Source organism: Lynx rufus, unplaced genomic scaffold (genome assembly GCF_022079265.1).
Source record: "Lynx rufus isolate CCGP_SWC_20201006 ecotype Redwood Valley unplaced genomic scaffold, mLynRuf1.p SCAF_17, whole genome shotgun sequence".
NCBI lineage: Eukaryota > Metazoa > Chordata > Mammalia > Carnivora > Felidae > Lynx > Lynx rufus.
Genome location: NW_025814831.1, coordinates 3,415,987 through 3,429,218, shown reverse-complemented (window position 1 = coordinate 3,429,218; position 13,232 = coordinate 3,415,987). Strand labels below are relative to the sequence as shown.

The 13,232-nt window shown below is 48.8% G+C and overlaps 1 protein-coding gene across 1 annotated transcript; it reads right to left on the bottom strand.

The window, feature by feature from the left end:
• Positions 1-8,902: 8,902 nt before the first annotated feature.
• On the bottom strand, positions 8,903-10,178 carry LOC124512353 (ras-related protein Rap-2c-like). The gene has a single exon (XM_047079867.1). It carries the CDS (start codon positions 10,176-10,178, stop codon positions 9,576-9,578), a length of 603 nt encoding a protein of 200 aa, XP_046935823.1. The 3' UTR covers positions 8,903-9,575.
• Positions 10,179-13,232: the final 3,054 nt, after the last annotated feature.

Below are 13,232 nucleotides of genomic sequence, written 5' to 3'. Positions count from 1 at the left end.
TGCCCCCCACAGACTTCCAGTATGCCTTGTGGACCTTTATTGTAGCCCACGGATCGTTTCTTTGATGTAGAGAGTAATTTTACAGCAAAAAAAAAATGTGAAGCAGTGGGCTAGGCACATGAAACCCACTGGTCTTTGATGCACTCATCCGGAAGCAGTGACCTGGTAGGTTGAATGACCTCCTGAGGACTCCTTTTAGCACACTCCGAAAAGATGGGACTCCATCTCACAGGTTGTGATGTTATCTCAATTATAGTCATAGTACGGTTACTTATATGGAGTGCTGTTTTTCCCAAAGCCAGAATACGGGAGTTTGCGAGTCAAAGGGTGGTCAAGGAACTGGCTCCTCTAGCTACTATTCCCAGGAACTAAGTGGTTTCTTGGAGGCACCTCTTGGTACTTCCATTCCAGTTGTGAAAGGTTATCAGAAAGCAATGTCAACCCAAAACTGGCAGGAAACTGCTGAGAATTCAGATCCTTTGGGTATGTTTGGATCCTACTACTAGATGAAAACCTCCAACCAGCCAAGGTCCCGGCTAAGGGGAAATAAAACAGGGAATAGGTAATGGAAGAAGAAATTTAGAAAAATCATGCCTGAAAGTCCCTAAGAGAGTAGGTCTTAAATGCTCCCATCACAACAACAGCAAAAATGGTAATTAGGTGAGGTGAAGGATGTGTTAACTAACCTGACCATTTTGTAGTATACACATGTGTCAAGCCATCACATTGTACAATTTACACTTACACCAGGTTCCATGTCAGTTATATCCCAATAAAACTGGGGGGAAATATCGCTTATGCCCTCAACAAAATACCAGCAAACAGAATTCAACAACACTTTAAAGGGTTTGTAAACTGTGACCAAGTGGGATTTATTCCTGGATGCAAGAGAAGTTCCTCATAAAAAGGCCATCAGTATAATGCACCATGTTACCAGAATGAAGGGGAAAAAAAAAAACCCTGCATGATCATCTCATTTGATGCAAAAATAATTACTGGACAAAATTCAATGTCCTCCCATGATAAAAGCACTCAACCAACCAGAAATACAGGAAGCTAAATACAATAGAAGTGATATGGGAACAGCCCACAGGGAACATCATACTCAGTGATGAGAGACTGAAAGTTTTTCCTCTAAGATCAGGAAGAAGGCAACGATGCATGCTTTCACCACTTCTATTCATAACTGGAAGTTCTTGCCAGAGCAATTGGGCAAGAAAAAAAAGGCATACTAATTGGAAAGGAAGAAATAAAATCATCTTTGTTCTCAGATGACAGACATATACATGGATATATTAAGTGCACAAAACCTTAAAGATTTCATTAAAAAAAAACTGTTAGAGATAATATGTTCAGAAAGCTACAGGATACAAAAATCAACACACAAAAATTGATTGCATTTCTATACACTAACAATGGCCAACTATCCAAAAGGAAACTAAGAACACAATTTGCAATAGCATCAGAAAGAATAAAATACTAGGAATAAACCTCAGCAAGGGGGTGGATGACTTATACAATGAAGACTACAAAACATTGCTGAAAGAAGACACAGAGATAATGGAAGAAGGTCCCATGGTCACGAACTGGAAGATTGAAGGCTATAAAGGTGTCTACACCACCCAAAGCAATCTACAAAGTGAAGGCAATTTCTATCAAAATCTCAATGGCATTTTCTGCGGAAAGAGAAAAACCCATCCTAAAATATGTATGGAATCTCAAGGGATCCCAAAAAGACAAACCAATGTTGAAAAAGGACAACAGATCTGGAAGACACACTTCCTGATTTCAAAACCATTACAAGGCTTTGGTAGCCAAAATAGTGTGGTAGTGGCATAAAGACAAACATAGACCATGGAATAGAATGGACCCAGACCTGTGTTTTCATAGGTCAAAACCTTTACAACTTTGGATTTGGCAATGATTTGGATGCAATGCCAAAGGCAAGGGCAACGAAAGAAAAACTGGACAACTGGACTTCATGAAAGTGTTAATGTTTTGTATGCATATGAAAAGACATTATCAAAAAATGTTTTGTATATCACTATTTGTATATCGAATGTATATATATATCAGGGCCCCTGGGTGGCTCGATTGGTTGAACATCTGACTCTTGATTTCGGCTTGGGTGGTGATCTCCATGGAATCATGGAATCGAGCCCCATGTTGGGCTTTACACTGGGTGTAGAGCCTGCTTGGGATTCTCTCTCTCTTCCTCTACCGCTCTCACTCTTTCTTTAAAAAAAAAAAGTATAAATATCAAAAGGCAACCTACAGAATGGAAAATAATATTTGCAAATCATATAAGACATTAATGTTTAGACATTAATATCCAGAATATATAGAGAACTCCTAAAACTTAACAACAAAATAACCCACCTGATTTCAAAACGGGCAAAGAGTTTGAATAGACATTTCTCCAAAGAAGAGATACAAATAGCCAATGAGCACGTGAAAAGATGCTCAACATCACTCATCATTAGGGAAATACAAGTCAAAACCACAATGAGATATGATCCTACTAGAATGGTTATTATGAAAAAAGAAACAGAAAATCACAAGTGGTGTGAGGATGTGGAAAATTGGAACACTTGTGCACTGTTGGTGTTGGTGGAAATGTGCACTGTGGAAAACTGTATGGTAATTCTCAAAAAATTAAAGCTAGAATTAGCATATGATCCAGCAACTCCACTTCTGGGTGTATATCCAAAGAGTCTCAAAGAGATATTTGCACACCCATGTCCAGAACAGTATTATTCATGGTAGCCAGAAGGTCAAAGCAGTCCAGGTGTCCGTTGAGAGGTGAATGAATAAGCTCACAGTGGTATATACACACAGGAGAATATATTCAGCTTTGAAAAGAAGGAAAATTCTGTCACATGCCACAACATGGATGAACCTTGAGGACATTATGCTGAGTAAAATAAGCCAGTCACAAAAAAGATGAATATCGCCTGATTCCAATTCTGTGAGGTCCCTAGAGGAGTCAGATTCAGAGCACCAGAAAGCAGAATGGTAGGTGTCAGGCTGGGGGAGGTGATTGTTTAATGCATACAGAGTATCAGTTTTACAAATGAAAAACTTCCGGGGGTGGGTTGTACAATAATGTGAATATACCTAACACTGCTGAACTATACACTTAAAAATGGCTAAGATGGTAAATTTTGTGTTATGTGTATTTTATCACAATTCAAAACTCAACTATGGCCTCAGGACCAGTTACAATGACCGTAACAGCCGTGGATATTTTCTTCCTTGCCAGTTACGTGGCATGAGTTAGCTAGACTGAAAGCAGACCAAGGAAAATAAAGATGTGACTCACCCACTCTGCCGCTGCCATGATGGACTGTGGATGTACTGCCCAGATTCCCCTTCAACGGGGTTGTTGCCTCAGCTGCCAGGAGGACTGTTAGTTGACAAGACTTCAGCTGTGGGCCCCTTTAGGGACCGTCTCAGCTATAGAGAGCAGTCCCTTTCTTGAGGACTTCCCATGGACAATGACTGATCTGAGGGGAGGGTGTAAAGACTTGGCTGTCTTTACTCAACTCAGAGCAGGTGAAGGGCAGGTCTAGGCCCAGAGATCCCCGGGAGGCTGGCTAAGGCCCTCGCCAGGGCTGCGCTGACGTTCAACCTCTCCTGCCGTCCTGCCATGTTCCCCTGCCTTCCGTAGGTCTTGTTCCCAAAGACATGTCTTAGTGAGCATCTTGCACACTAAACTCCTCAAGTCTGCTTCTGAGACTCCATCAAGCTCTTCCTCCGTGACTGGTGGAGTGAGCCAGAGGTAGAGGTAGAGAAAGGGCAGAAAAAACCAATATTACGAAAAAGCAGAGAAGGTAATCTGAGATGCTACAGTTATTAACAATCCTGTCTAAGAGGTTGTTATGAACGATTTTTTAAAGTGTTTTTTAAAGTTCATTTCTTTCTAGAGAGAATGTGTGCAAGCAGGGGAAGGGCAGAGAGGGAGGGAGGGAGAGAGAGAATCCCAAGCAGACTCCATGCTGTCAGCACAGAACCTGGTGCGGGGCTCCATCCCACGAACAGTGAGATCATGACCTGAGCTGAAATGAAGAGTTGGATGCTCAATTGACTGAGCCACCCAGGCATCTTTGTTATTAATATTTTCTGTAGATTCATTTGAAAAGACAGGATATAGGTCCCTAAAGAAATACAAACTGAGAAACTAAATTAAGAAGAAAGTTTAAAACCTATAACCATTAAAGACATTGTATATTTTTTTTCAAAATAATACATTTTCAAGCAATATCTACCAAATGTCAAAAGAACAGATAATTCCAATCTTACACAGAACCTCCCAGAGAATATAAAAAGAAGGACTACACCCCAACTAGATGTGTGTGTGTTTGTGTGTGTGCGTGCGTGTGTGTGTATGTATGTGTTAGCCTATTGCTACCAAAGCAAACAAGGGCAGTATAAAAAAAAATGTATAGGCAAGTCTCATTCATGAACAAAGATGCAAAAATACGGAATAAAATCTTAGCAAAGTCAATTCATCAAATGTATAAATATTTATATCAAATAACGGCCAATTGGAGTTTATCTCAGGAATGCAAGGTTGGTTTAATATTATAAAATGGAGTAATATAATCTTCTATGTTTGATCATCTTAAATTTCACAGTCATGCCATCGAAATCAAGTCTAGGTGAGGACGAGGCTCCTCTAGGGCCATTCCTCAAACACAGTTTCTCTTGGTCTGTAGATCCAGGTTGGCTAGCTCACCCCTGCCACACACACCACAGCATACAGTGGTAGACTTGACATGGGGTAACTTCTCCCGACCCTCCTGCTCAGACAGGGGCCAGTGAGGAACACGAAGGAGTCACTGGTCATAGCAACTGTGAAACCCAGCCAAGAAATTCTTTGATTAGGTCTTTTTTTTTTTAAGTTTATTCATGTATCTTGAAAAAGAGAGCATACCGAGTGTGGGAGGGGCAGAGAAAGAGAATCCCAAGAAGTCTCCACGCCGTCAGCGCAGAGCCCGATGCAGGGCCCGATCCCGAGAACCACAGGATCATGACCTGAGCTGAAAACCAAGAGTCCAATGCTTAACCGACTGCCCCCCCCCCAGGTGCCCCAGATTAGGTCTTATGTCCTAGAAATAATCCTCCACTGCTTTGAGCTCTGTCCTCTGACCTCTTTATTCTGCCCTCTGAACATCCACCCCCCCCCCCCGCTTTTTTAAAGAAAGCACATGTTTGCAACCAGTTTTCTCAGCCTGCTTCCTTCCAGTAAAATTGTGCGGCCTGGGGGTGTGGGTGTCCAAAGTCTCTTTTCATTTTGAATGGCTCTGTCCTTTTTTAGTCCAAACAGGTCGTGTTTGGACTGATAAACTTTTTCTCAAAAACTTTGTGGATCTCCTGTGATTTGGGGTTAACTCTGTAATAGAAAAGATACGCACACAAATCTGTTTGGGGACTGGGCTCGCTCCGTTAGCGAGAAGGCGCACCCACAAAGCTCTTTGAGATGAACCTGCTCTACGCTGGGCTCCTCCTGAGATGGCTAAGGGGCACTGCTGAGGTTTCCCAGAAGCCCTGTCTTTGGAAGAGAGGATTTGTGGGGTACATCTTCATCTTTCTAACAGGCCCGTCATGTGACTGAACAGTACTCTGAGTTGTCACCTTTGATCTTTCTGAGGTCTTGACAAAGGGCTTCATGTACTCACACCTTTGGCTTCATTTTTATTTAAAATATTTGTTTAATGTTTATTTTTGAGAGACAGAGACAGAGCGTGAGTGGGGGAGGGGCAGAGAGAGAGGGAGACACAGAATCTGAAGTAGGCTCCGGGCTCCGAGCTGTCGGCACAGAGCCCGACGTGGGGCTCGAACCCACGAACCGTGAGATCATGACCTGAACCGAAGTTGGACGCCTAACCGACTGAGCCATCCAGGCGCCCCTGGCTTCATCTGAGACCAGTTCTCCCGGATTTGATGTTCCCCGGGAAGTCATTTCTTAATTTTAGCATCTTTTGTCCTTTGGAGAAACTGCGAATTTTGACAACTATCAGGTACTGCTTCCTTTGAGTTTCCCAAGTGCCTTCAGCCTGTCTCTCTGCTCAGATGAAACCATAAGGCACAGGAAGAGGCCAGGCGGCTTCTTCTGCACTCGGCCTGGAAATCTACCCATTGGCTCCTGGACTGCAGCGGGTACACTGCTCCCCACACAACTGCAGATGACAAGGTGGCCACGCTTCTGCCATTATGTCACAAGACCCCTGTTCCTCACTTCCTGTGCGCGCTCACTGGCAGCGTCCTCAAAGCCCAGCTTTCCACTAAAGGCCTGTCCAGGATGCCTCAGTGCTTACCTAACACTCCTCAGAATCCCACCTGGCTCTGCCCACGGCCTGGTTCAGGTATTTGTACGTCGGCCCCCTAGTCCAGGCACCAAACAGCTGTAGTAGTTGTCCGTAGCTGCATGACAAATTACTTTAAAACTTACTGGCGTAAAACAATACACACTCACCATCTCACAGTGTCTGTGGGTCAGGAGCCTCTGCGGCTCAGCTGGGGCTCCGCTCAGACTCCCTCACGGGCTGTGGGGAGGGCTTGGCGGGGGCTGCTCTCATCTCAGGGCTCATCTGGGAAAGGGTCCCCCCTCCCAAGCTCACTTAGGAGCTGTGGGCAGGTCTCAGGTCCTCAACAGCTGCCGGTTGGGACAGTAGTTCCTTGCCACATGGCTGTCTCCACCAGGCTAGTCCCAACACGGCAGCTTGCCTTTCCAGAACAAGGGCTCTGAAGGAGGCCGAGCAGGGCAGAGGTCAGTGGTTTGGAATTTAATCTCAGAAGTGACATTCCCATCACTGTTGTCCTGTTGTATTCCCAGAAGAGAGTCACTAGGTCCTGCCCCCCCTCAAGGGGAGGCAGTCACACAGGGCATGCGTACCAGGAGGTGGGGTCATTGGAGGCATCTGAGAGGCTGCCCACCCCAGAGACAGAGTAAAACCTCCAAGAACCAAGAAGAAATGGACAGATTACACAATTGTAAAAGCTGATGAAAAGAACAGGCATTTCACTGGAGAAGAAATCGAATGTCATTTGAAACCCTCCCAGAGAATTCTCAGTATCACCAGCGATCTGAACGAAACAGACGAACCCACAACACACGGGCCAGAAGGGAGGCTGCAGGTGCTCTGAGCTGCAGGGCATTTACGGGCATCGGATGCCATGCCGGTGGGCATGGGAATGTCACAGTCACTTGGGAAACCAGTTTCACGTGCCCCAGTTATGCTGAGCACGCACGCACGTGGCCCCCAGCCCAGGGCCCAGCTGTGAATGACCTGAGATGGTAACACCATTTGCAGGCTGGTGAGTTAGGCTGCCCGTTTCAGGTACCCCCCCCGCCCCGCCCCCACCAGGCAGTGCCTCCATGGACCACGGCACCCGGACCTGACAAGCAGTCATATCTGCTGCTTCAAGTTCACTCCAGTTAGGCTGCACTTGACTCCAGAGGGACTCCAGGCAACTGTGTGTGACATATGGAAGTTAGACACGTGAAATGGAGGAAGAGAAAGAAAATCGGGTGTGTAGGTCTTGAATTTTACATGTATTTGCGTGCGCGCTTGCGTGCGCAGAGAACAGCTTCAAACATATTCCTGAGGTCCTAGGAGCCGATCGTGTGGGCCTGAGTATTTGTCATGTTCACTGGTCAGCAACCAGAACACCCTGGGCTCTGAGCCAAAATGTAGATCTGAGTGGAAGGGTCTGAGGAGGTCCTAGGAATCTAAACGAAGAAATGGCTGTTTGTGAATTTTTTCCTGGATTGAACGTATCTTCCAGAGGCACAGGGATCCAGGGTCACAAGACCTCCCAGGAGGCCTCAGTGCAAGCAGGTGGTGAGTCAGAAAGACAGGGCTGGTGGGAAGCAGGGGCAGGCAGGCCCAGAGGGTCACTCAGCTTGCAGTCCTCGGGGGCCCTGCTTTCATGGCTGGGGACAGGACACTGTTCACGCCCCGCGTGCTTTCTCTGCACAGCCCAACATCCACTCCAGTAACAGTCTTGGGTTTTTGCCTCTGTTCGGGCAGAGGAAGGGGCAGCTTTGGACGAAGACACCTGAGACTAGGAAGGTATCCCCCCACCCTTCACCACTCTGCAGGACCCCCTCCCTTCCTCCCTGTGTTTGAAATGTCCTGGAGGGGGATGTGGGTAACTCAGCCAGGAGGAATGACCCCAGAACACAGAGGGTCAGAGGAGAGAGTAAATAGGTTGGACTTCAAGGCTTCACAAGTAAGTGCCCAACACCTCCCTCCCCCGCCCTCCGCCACGGCCCAGGGACAGAGGAAGAGATAAAAGACAGGTGTCACCCAGCCTAGCCCGTTCCCCTGGTGAACTGGCTGTCAGGCACTGACAGGCTCTAACATACTTACACTTTTTCTGTTAAAATAAAATCCATCCTTCTGTTCACCCAACACATATAATATAAATAAAGCTCCCAGAGCCTGTATAACCATCACTGTATAGATAACTTCCCTGTAACAAAATGAACTTTTTCAGATCCCTGGCATAGTTTTGAGCATTCTTGTTTATTTAATTTTGTTTTTCTTGTTACTTTCTTTTAGAAGGATGTTTAAGTGGTAAGGCTAGGTTCCTAAATTTGAAAAATGTGTTAACATGAAAATAAAGCACACGCAACTCATGTAATTCTTCAAATTACAAAACCATAATGTTTTTAAACGGGTGCAAGAAAACTTTTCTTGCCTCGTTATGTGAAAACTATACAAGAAGACTCAAACACGGTTTGCTTCTCCTGGAGTCCCCATGTCACTGTAAACCATGCAGAGACAAAAATACACCTACGCTGGCAACAAGAAACACATACCAGATGCGGCCATTTTCCCTCTGGTTCCTAACGTGCTTCCTGGGAAACAGCTTAGGAGCAGAGACCGTGCGTGCAAACTGTAGAAACTGTCACTTTCAGTATTAGAGAGACAGATATTTAAAACTATCACCTTTTAAAATCACTTTATTTTCACTCGGTGTACAGATTCAAAATCGACTAGATGTCAATTACAGAGCTGAAGGCAGGCTGAGCTGTGTGTGAGCAGTTACGTGTTCCCCTCCCAGGGTATACAATATCCCTTTCAAACCAACGCTGTGTATGTCATAACTATATTTAGAAATAAATACACAGAGAGGAAAATATTACTGCTGCAATGCAAGGCTGCGGATGAGAGGGAAACACATGAAAACCTCACAGAATCCAAGGCTTAAAGTCTTTAGTTCATGATCCTCAATCAATTTCAAAGGTCTGGTGCATTCAAAGGCATTAATTATCAAAAGGGGGAAAAAAAAGAGAATCCTGTAACAAATCCCGTGTGAAGAAAAGGCTGGGACTCTCCATCCAGGAAAACAATACGGATTTTGGGTTTCCTAGAGCCCTGTAAGAGATAAACAAAGTGGCCAAGTTTTCAGGCCAACAGTCCAAAGCGCTGGTTTCAGTTCCGACACAGAAGCCATCATCACTTGTCTTGGGCCCGAAAACTTTCTTTAAAAAGGCAGGGAAGGAGGACTGAGCTTCAGAAATCAGAAACGCGCCGAACACACTAAAAAGTCACCTTTGCGCGTCAGCCAATGAATCTTTCCGAGGGCCACGTGTCCTGGGCATGGGTGGGGAGCGCAGGGGCCCGCTCCTCGGGCGGGGCCAGGGCCTCCACCTCGCGCACCACCTGCGTGAACACCTGGTCCACCATCAGTTTGCTCTTGGCCGTGACCTCCAGGAACGGGCACCGCCACTCGCGGGCCAGCGCGCGGCCCCGCGCCGTCAGCACCTGGCGCTCGGCGTCCAGGTCGGCCTTGGTGCCCACGAGCACGAGCGGCACGGCCTTGGGCCCCCGCAGCCGGCCCATGCGCTCCCGCAGCGGCCGCACCGCCTCGAACGAGGCCTCGCTGCACACGCTGTAGAGCACCACGAAGCCGTCGCTGTTCTTGATGTACAGGTCCTTGAGGGTGACCAGGTGCTCGGCGCCCACGGTGTCCACGATCTCCAGCAGGGCGGGCGCCGCGTTCACCTCGATCACCTTGCTGAAGAGCTCCTCCACCGACGGCTCGCACTGCTCCGGGAAGCTGCCGCAGGCGAACTGCGTGGCCAGCGCCGTCTTGCCCACGGCCACGCTCCCGAGCAGCACCACCCGGTAGCCCTTGGCGGGTCGCGGCCCCAGGCCTGCCATGGCCGAGACGCGGCTGGCGGGGCGCACGGCCGGAGGACGGCGAGGAATGGCGCGCGGAGGCGGGGGCGGGGAGAGGGGGCAGGGAAGGAGGGGAGAGGAGGGGCGGGAGGGGAGGGGAGGAGGGGAGGGGCGGGGCGGGGGCCGGGGCGGGACGCGGAGGCGAGGAAGGGGCCCGGGGGGCGGGCGCGCGGAGGCCGGCTGCGACCGGGCGGAGAAGAACTCCCCCAGCCCAGACGGGGGTCCCGGGAGTCCGGGCCCCGCGCGCCTCTCGCCCCGCTCCCTACCCCACTGTCTGGCCCGCCTCCGGCCCGGGGTGATCCGGCGCCGCCCTACCCACCAGCTCCACGTCCCAAACCTCTCTTTCCCCTCCCCCCGCCCCCCGCCCCCCCCCCCCGACCTTGCTCACGGCGGGTCCCCAGGCTGCCAGGCCCTGCTCGGCCTCCCTCCCATTCCCCACCTGACGACGAGCTGGGGCCTCTCCGACAGTCCCTGCCCTCTGCTCCCCCTTTCCCAGAAGAGCCCCTTCTGTCCGCGGGACTAGAAGGTAACCTGATCCCTTCCATGTCTACCCGGGAAATGCAGGATTTCTCCACCATTTCAGAGCCAGCCCCGTGGCCGGAAGCCAGGCTGGCCTCGTTCTAGGTCAGGCCTGGCTGGGCTGCGCAGCTGGGGCCCCTCCCCAGACCAGGAGGACCCCAGGGAAGGGGAAACTTGCCAAGGAGCTTCAGACTGAAGGTCCCAAGTGACTCCTGCACCCCTCCTCCCTCCCCCGCCGACTTCTGTGCCGGGAGTACCGATTACCTCGCGCCCCTGCCTTTACTCTGGCCCCCTCCAGACCCCTTTGCCTTTGACCAAAGCCCAAATGAACTTTGTAAAATGTAACTCACATTTTACTCCCTCTCTCAAACCTTCCCTGGCTTTCCATCATGCTCTCCTGACCTAAGAGGGACCACATAACTCACCAGTCAAAACTGGCCACTTTTGAAAATGAAAGTGTGCACCCATCCCCCCGGCCGCAAGCATCGACCGGCGGGGTCCTTGGCAACAGGGCTTTGCGGTCATCCTAGTTCTAGAGGGTCCTCCAGGTCGGACCCTGCTGCTGCCAGTCTCTCTCGGGCTTCTGCTCTACACCTGCACAGCGTTCTTGTCATTCCTTGATTCAGAGGGGACCCTGGGGGCTGGGCAGAAAGTCCTGGGGTCGTCCACCTGAGTAAACTCCACTCACCTTGTACTCGGGCACAAACAGATGCCTTAGGACTTGAGGGGGACCCAGAGGCCTGGGCTGAAAGCGGAGATAGCTACGCTTTCCCTGTGTCGGGGTGCCACTGACCTCGGTCATTTTGGTGTAGCCGTGTGGGGGGGAGGGGACAGGGCCCCAGTTCTGACTGAGCTTGAATTTGCTCCCGGCAACATAGGCTCAGAGATGACGTTTAAGTGACAACGGGATACATCTTTCACACTGGTGTTTGTGGTCACAGAACATGCTTTTCTATTAACGGTGCACAGAGCACCCTTGACCTGTGATATTAATTATATATGGAACACAACAGACAACTCGCTTTCTAAATAGAGAAGGCTTATGAGACATTCTCTGACTGCAAAGTAATAAAAGTAAAAAATGCATCTTTAAAAAGGATAACTGCAAATATTCACTGGAGGGAGGCAAGCTCAAGGCAGGCTTCAACAGCTTCCCACAGATAGCTTTTGAGGGAACGTAGACAACTTGCTGCTGAAAAGTCACAAAACACACAGGGAAAAAAACACCGTGAATGAGAGCCGTTGGAAACACAGACAAGAAAACCACATCTGGAAAACTGCAGACATTGGTGTTATCAGACAGATGAGATAATTATGTTTCATGTGTTTAAAGAAATAAAAAAAAGAAGCTTAAAATTTTGAGCAAGGAACAAGAGACTATGAAGTATGGTCAAGTAGGGGGTGCCTGGGTGGCTCAGTAGGTTAACTGTCTGATTTCGGCTCAGGTCATGATCTCACGGTTCGTGGGTTCGAGCCCCACGTCCGGCTCTGTGCTGACAGCTCGGAGCCTGGAGCCTGCTTGGGATTCTGTGTCTCCCGTGCCCTCTGCCCCTCCCCTGCTCGTGCTCTGTCTCTCTCAGAAATAAGTAAACATTTAAAAAAATTAAAGTATGGTCAAGTAATTTGAAAGAGACTCTCCAACAGACAATATGATAGAAATGGACAGTATGATAATTTGCTATTTTGATTAACATAAAACACCCTTGTTGGTCGAACTGGGGATTAAATACATGACTGAAGAGAGAAGTAACGACATCATGAGTTGCGGGGAATCCTGGACCTGGTTTTCATCCTAAAATGCCCTGTGCCTGCAGGCGATGAGGGGCCCTGATATTGCCAGGGGCGGCTGATTTTCGGAGGGTATCTTGAATCGATAGTGGGCTAATTTGAGCCTGTCCTTAGTGTTCGTTCAGGCTTTTAAAGCCATTAAGGAAAGCACACTAATCCCACCCCTGCCACACAGAACCACACTCCACCTCCCCTGCACCACACCTTAATCCACCCCCCTGAGTCACTGTCCCTGTGCCACAGGCCAAGGCTCATCACCAGCTCGCTCACCACCAGCCATACCGTCCTTCCAATGGGGTCTGAGGGTGTGTGATCTATCTTAGAATCTTACTCAGAAGGTCTGCTTCTTAGGGTCACTTCTCTTTTAAAAAAAAAATTTTTTTTAATGTTTTACTTATTTTTAAGACAGAGACAGAGCATGAGTGGGGAGGGACAGAGAGAGAGAATCCGAAGCAGGCTCCAGGCTCTGAGCTGTCAGCACAGAGCCCGACGCGGGGCTCGAACTCACGAACCACGAGATCATGACCTGAGCCGGAGTCGGACGCTTCACCGACTGAGCCACCCAGGCGCCCCGGTCACTTCTCTTAATTCGGGTTCTCTCCAAAAGCAGAAGCTATGACATGGGACGTGGTCTTGTGGGCCAATGGTTTATTTTTGGAGGTGACCTCGGAGATGAGGAATGGGGACCCTGGAAGGGGAAAACGGGGGAGCGGGAAGATCTGATGCCAG

Excerpts from the sequence above, each read along its gene's own strand:
- LOC124512353 (XM_047079867.1), bottom strand. The coding sequence starts at position 10,178 with ATGGCAGGCCTGGGGCCGCGACCCGCCAAGGGCTACCGGGTGGTGCTG.